At 40.2% G+C, this 6,967-nt stretch overlaps 1 protein-coding gene across 1 annotated transcript; it reads left to right on the top strand.

Moving 5' to 3' along the window:
* The first annotated feature begins 1,288 nt into the window (after nucleotides 1-1,288).
* Nucleotides 1,289-6,935, top strand: desmb (desmin b). Its single transcript, XM_046849494.1, has 9 exons — nucleotides 1,289-1,947; nucleotides 2,623-2,683; nucleotides 2,811-2,906; nucleotides 3,490-3,651; nucleotides 3,960-4,085; nucleotides 4,177-4,397; nucleotides 4,663-4,706; nucleotides 6,221-6,309; nucleotides 6,445-6,935. The coding sequence occupies exons 1-9, from the start codon at nucleotides 1,367-1,369 to the stop codon at nucleotides 6,484-6,486; spliced, it is 1,422 nt and encodes a 473-aa protein (XP_046705450.1). The 5' UTR covers nucleotides 1,289-1,366; the 3' UTR covers nucleotides 6,487-6,935.
* Nucleotides 6,936-6,967: the final 32 nt, after the last annotated feature.

The following is a 6,967-nucleotide window of genomic DNA, read 5'->3' as shown; positions in this document are numbered from 1 at the left end:
TACAATCTAAAGTTATTTGCATACAGGCTGATATTTAAGTGATCTTTAAGTAATCCACATTTAAAACATTTTTACATTGAAAAATTCCTCAACCCGGCTGTTTCTAACAAAGAGATCCTCTGTATACGTGGAAGTTAAACATAAGAAGTTTGCTCTACCTTATATAGAGGTAAGAGCAGAAGCAAAAGACGGACGAGAAGGTGGGGGTGAGAGAAAGCTCGAGGGAGGAAAAGACAGAGAGCTAGTTTACATCCTCAGTCACCTCTGATCTCTGTCCCTTCTTGAAGACTTCCAGAGAAGCACTATCCCTGAATGACTATAAATAGGCTATTGCTTTGATGAACTCTTCCTATTGGCTGGTCCAGCCTTATTTGATCATTACACTGAACATGCCATTAGCATCGAATCTGGATCAAACATGCACACTGATGGCGCCAGATGAGCAATTCTTGCTTTGAATACCCAAGCATCAATCCTGGCCTCTTGCTAGTATATCTTTTTGAACACAGGTGAGGTCATCAACCAGAGATGCATCATGATAACTGACATCATTAACGGCACCCTGTGTTTACAGAAGCCAAAGCCGAAGAGCATGAATCTCGCTCTTCTAGGAGACACACATCACACTTCTCCTCTGCCTCATGCCTTTCCTTTTTAAGGCAGGTTGAACAGACCTCTCCGTCAGCCTTTAGTGCAGTATTTAGTAGCTCTGCCTTAACAATACGAGAATGAGGCAGTCTAATATGCAACTGGTCCATCCACAGGCTATGATGTCAGAACATCAGAATAGCATGATGTGGGATGTTGATGTTCTTGCTCTTTAAAAAAAATCCAGCTGACAAACTGTGGTTTGTCCCATGAAATCACTGTGTAATCCTTTTATGGGAATGAGACATAAACAGAGATAAGAGCTGACAATCTGAATGGAGCAAGCAGATCCGAAAAAATTATTGGGAAATTATAAAATTATTAATCTTTAGCTAGGTAAAATTATATTTTAATAAAGCTTTATTTTTGAAGAATTAGTCGGTATATTTCTGCACTAAAATCCACAAACAATCAGCTGGGTACACAGTTGAGAAGGCCCAAGAGACTGCTACAAAGTAGATAAATAAAAAAAGAGAAAACAAAGAAAACATAAAGATGTTTAAGGCAGAGGTTCATGCTTGAGAAAGAAAGAGGAAGAGAAATGGTTAAAAGAACTATGGGATCATATGAGATGGGATTGTCCAAAAGGCTTTAGGGAGGGGAGATTCACAAAGAGGACCTGACTTCTACAAATAGCCCCAGCTGCTCGACGTCCCTTCACTCCTGTCCTCGTTCCTCTCCTGTGTATGAGTGCGTGTGGCCACTCCATCCTTCCAAAATGAGCCGCGCCTCTTACGCCTCCGCCCAGTCCTCCTCCTCATACCGCCGTGCCTTTGGCGGACCCGGCTTCACTACAGCCCCCATTACCCGCTCCTCTATGCTTGGCCGTGGCTCCGGAGGCTCACATGTTAGCTCACGGGTCTATGAGGTCACCAAGACATCATCTGCATCACCAGGCTATAGCAGTTACCGCGCATCTTCCTATGGCATCCCTTCTCTTTCAGCAGGCGTCTCCCGCTCCTATGGCGCAGGCATGGGTGAGACCCTGGACTTCAGCCTGGCCGATGCCCTGAACCAGGAGTTTCTGCAGACTCGCACCAACGAGAAGGCCGAGCTGCAGCACCTGAATGACCGCTTCGCCAGTTACATCGAGAAAGTGCGCTACCTGGAGCAGCAGAACCAGGCTCTGACAGTGGAAGTGGATCGACTGCGGGGCCGAGAGCCGACGCGCATTGCTGACCTCTACGAGGAAGAGATGAGGGAGCTGAGGCGCCAAATAGAGGTTGTGACCAATCATAGGTCCCGAGTTGAAGTGGAGCGGGACAACCTGGTTGATGACTTGCAGAAACTCAAACTCAGGTGAGGACTAGTCAATAAATCCACTTCTATAAGAATAGATAGATTTACTGGATCAACAGTTCGATAGGTACTGTTTCAGCAACCAAAGGAACTCAATGAGAAATGCTTATTATGTTGTCACTACACATGACATTAAAGATTTTGAAAGAGCCAGAGACCATAAAAGGTCAGAAGACTCATAAGCTTACTGAAACTCAGTTATTTTTGTCTCTAAAACAGTCATGTGAATGCCCTGAATGCCCCCAGAGGTTGGGTCTGTGTCAGAACGCATTGATATCCATAGACCCCTGAGTTCCTGCTGTTTTATTCTGCAGCTCTGTTTAGTGAGAGACAGAAGAGCAGCAAATTTGCTTCTACCATTGGGTGTGGAAAGAGATTTTTAGATTTCTTGGCATAAGACTAGCATGTTTGCATTGGGCAATTTGCATTGAGACTGGTCTTGACTTCTTTATCGCAAAACACCACAGTACAAAACAGGGTGTCTAATAAAGGCAGTTGTTAAAGTTTACATTACCACAGTTTTTTCCTATTCAGGACTTGATATCAAGACATTTTTGGCCCCACTTCCAGTTGGGGTAATCTGTGTATGTTATGAGACAGCAAAAAGACTCCTGCCTCTATAAAAGGAAAAGAAGGAAGTGGCTTTTAAGGTCTGTGTATTGTCTCTGACTGCAGGCTGCAGGAGGAGATTGCACAAAGAGAGGAGGCTGAGAACAACCTTGCAGCATTCAGAGCTGTAAGTCTAGCTGACAAACACTTGCAAGAACTTTACTTGTATCATGAATATAGTGTGTATTACTGAACATATTATTATGGAATCCATAATTCAATTAAATTGACATTGAATGTTTTATGGAAAACAGGATGTGGATGCAGCCACTCTCGCTCGTTTAGACCTGGAGAGACGCATCGAAACTCTCCAAGAGGAAATCGCCTTCCTCAAGAAGATCCATGAGGAGGTTAGATCATGCCCACACACACTTCTAAACAGCAGGTGTTTACTAATAGTATTCTAAAACAGAACACTAATGTTGCACAGTAATGACTACAAAGAAATTACATGTCGAATAAAACAATGTTTTTTATTGTTCCATTCAGATGAACAGTTTAACTCAAATGAGAGAAAAAAATACAATTGTTTTATCTTTTAATTATTTACATCATTTAATAATAAAAAAAAAATTATCCAAATTTTGCAATAAAAACATTAACAATGAGACAATAAGCTAAACAATTCAAATAAGACTCATTGTGTAGTCCAACTGGAGTGTAATTCTGAAGCTATATATTTTAGGGGAATAGTTGAAGATTTAATGCTGAAACTATCAGTTAAATCTTCACAGAGGTAATAAGAAATGAGGACTACAGCTTTTAATATGCAATAATATAAATAAAAATGTGAAAAAAAAAGAAGATTTAAAAAAAAATGTTTTATTGTGTGTGAATAAATCCAACCACACCCATATATATATGTGTGTGTGTGTGTGTGTGCGTATGTCACCAAGCTGTTTAACACTAATTCCTTTATTTCTCTCTGTTTAGGAGATCCGTGAACTGCAAACTCAGATGCAAGAGACTCAGGTGCAGATCCAGATGGACATGTCCAAACCGGATCTGACTGGTGCTCTGAGGGACATTCGTTCTCAGTATGAAGCCATTGCCGCCAAGAACATTTCTGAGGCTGAAGACTGGTACAAGTCCAAGGTAAGGAAAGAGTAGAGAATTAGGGTTTTGATGTCTCCATCAATAAACATACTAATACTGGTTCATTACGACTTAAACTTAGTGTGTTCTGTTTATCCAGGAATCCTTTCAGCATTCATCACATTGTTGAAATATATTGAATATTATTTATTTAAATAATAATTGAACAGGGCATAAAGTTTACAACAAAACAAAACAAGGGTCTTGTTGCATATTAAAAAACTAAAATGCTTGATAAGAACAATAAAATACAAATTTATTTAATCTGCTAATAAACCATCTAATAATAAATCAATTCTGACCCACAGGTTTCAGATCTGAATCAAGCAGTATCCAAGAACAACGAAGCCCTGAAGCAGGCCAAGCTGGAGACCATGGAGTACCGACACCAGATTCAGTCCTACACTTGTGAGATTGACTCCCTAAAGGGCACGGTGCGTTTATATCATGACTCATTTATGTAGAATCATCAGCAATATTCATACCTCTGCATTAATACAAGTCATTGCTGTTTCTGATCCCCAGAACGAGTCTCTGATGAGGCAGATGCACGACATGGAGGACCGACATGGACGTGAGGCTGCCGGCTTCCAAGACACGATTGCTCGTCTGGAGGCCGAGATCGCTAACATGAAAGATGAGATGGCGCGACACCTGCGCGAGTACCAGGACCTGCTCAATATCAAGATGGCCCTCGATGTGGAGATCGCCACCTACAGGAAGCTCCTGGAGGGAGAGGAGAGCAGGTAAGACATGGGTTTGTCTAAAAAGATGTTCCAACCTCAGGCAAAATCCATCCCCAAGAAGATTTATAAATATATCTGTAAAAGTTTTGAATGGGTTTAGGACAATCCTTTAACACAAAGACAGCATGCTTTTAATTTAGACAAACTGCTTTTTTGCTGGTAAAGCAGTTTTTCCCTTATGATTTGCCTTTTTCATATCACCTCTTTATATTAGAAACAATTGGATTTTGTGTGAAACAATTGGTGTCTGTCATTTCTCCAACAGGATTGCACTGCCCATGCAGGCCTACTCCACCATTAGCTTTAGAGGTAAGAGAGAAAAAAAAAAGCTAATGTTGTCCATATGATGTGAATGACCAAATAATGTGACCTCGAAGTGTGTGAAATGTGTGTATGGGACAGCAAAGTTTCAAATATTTGACTAATTATTTTCAGTGAGTATTAACACTCAACCAATTCTTTACCCACTTTATTTATAGCATGTGTGTGAGATGACTTTGCTGAACTATGAATGAAAAGACATGTAAATATATACATCATAAAAGCTTTTTGGCAGCAGTTAAATTTGCGCAAGAGATCTTTAAAAAACGTGTGACTACATAATAACAATAGTTGCCCCATAGTTGGTTGCTGAACATCTCATTCCACAACCTCCACTCTACTGGGAAGATGTTCTACTAAATTCTAAAGTGTGCTTGTGGAGAATTTTATTCCTCCACAAGGATTTTAGTACAATCAGCATTTCAATTTATCCTATGTGTATTCAATAGGGTTGAGGTCAGAGCTCTATAGCAGACCATTTAAAACATATCTTCATTATCATTCCGGAACAGGTTTGGGCCTCGGAGTTCAAGTGAAAGGAAAAATTAATTCTACCACATTTAAAAGACATCATACAATTGTGTCTCTCCAACTTTGTGGTACTAGTTTGGAAAAGAACCACATATGGCTGGAGAAGTCAGGTTTTCCATTACCTTTGTCCATTTAGTGTATATATTGGTCCACCAGAAACCTCTCTATTTGTTCATTGTAAAGTAAATACAAAAAAAATGACCAAAAAAAAAAGCCATGGATAAAACCTAGGAAGTTCTCTGTTCAGAAGACTTTCTCACAATAAAAAAACCCTTTCAAAAGCAGACACTGGACAGAAACAATACAAATAAATATACACTTCTTACTGTTAAATATCAAAGTTCAGAGTGTCCACCAAACAGCATCCAGTAAATGAGTTGTTACTATAGAAACAATAATGTATTGCAGCAAGGCCATTAGTATAAACCTGCCACAGCTGCTTTCACACTTTCTAAATTGAATGCTGAAAGAGGAAAAAAATCCTTTTCAGCCATATGTGCTTTTTTTTTTCCTCAAGCTGTTACCAGAAATTTGAAGGCACATAATTGTATAGGATGTCTTTGGATGTGGTAGCATACAATCTTCCCTTCAGAGACCCAAATCTGTTCCAGCATGACACTGTGCACAAATCAACTCCTTGAAGACATTTACATGGGATGGAGAAGAAGATCCTTGAGGTGACCTGCAATAAAGCTCTGACCTCAGCACCATTGAACATCATTTGGATGAACTGGAACACAGAGCTGCACCGAGACATTCTCACCGTACATCAGTACCTGACTTGTGGCTAAATGAACACAAATCTCCAGAAGCACATTCCAAAATCTAGAACAGGAAATGAGGACTAAATGTGCAATTGGATGTTTAAAAAGCAGAAATCTTATGGTCGTGTGTCCACAATCTTTTGTCCATATTGCGTACTTTAAGGTATTTAAATGCGTTTACCATGGTGTTGTGTGACTGTTACACAGAGACCAGTCCAGAGCACCAACAACGAGCGTCTGAAATGCACTCGAAGAAAACAGTGCTCATCAAGACCATTGAGACCCGTGATGGCGAGGTATACACACACACACACACACTCTTACAACCAAACCACACCACTCAAGCATACTTTAAAGCAAACTGTATTGTAGCTTCACTCTTACCATAGGCTCATATGTTCCCATTTCTGCCCTGTTTTTGACCTTTACAGGTGGTGAGTGAATCTACACAGCACCAGCAGGACGTCATGTAGAGCTTCACCGAGGAGCTGAACCACAAAACCCACAAGAGGTTGCAATAAAACCATAAGGTCCAGCTTTCATATCCTGTGCTTTTTTTTTTATTACTCCATACACAGCTTACTTGAAACCTGAGCACTGCTTCCAAAGCAAGCGAAAGGAAGAGATCTTTGACGTTTTGCATTTAAAAAACAAAAAAAACAACAAAAAAAACCCACCACACAATAATTTCTTAAGTGATCTACGACAAAGATCCTTCCGTATTCACGCACAGCTAAACCATGAGAGAGGAGTTTGGAAGGAAGTAAGGACAAAAGTTAAAACACAGGGAGGGGCTTATATGTAAGTGAATTAACCAAGGCAAGAGAGGACAGGAGGGAGGGCAAGTGATGCAGATTGAACTCATAGACGTGATATGTTTTGACGAGGAACTCGAAATAAAGTAAATATGCATCAAACTCTACTTTGTGTCAGTGTATGTGTGTGTATGTGTGT

Source organism: Silurus meridionalis, chromosome 1, assembly GCF_014805685.1.
Source record: "Silurus meridionalis isolate SWU-2019-XX chromosome 1, ASM1480568v1, whole genome shotgun sequence".
Taxonomy (NCBI): Eukaryota; Metazoa; Chordata; class Actinopteri; order Siluriformes; family Siluridae; genus Silurus; species Silurus meridionalis.
This window is presented reverse-complemented; position numbering and strand designations above follow the sequence as displayed.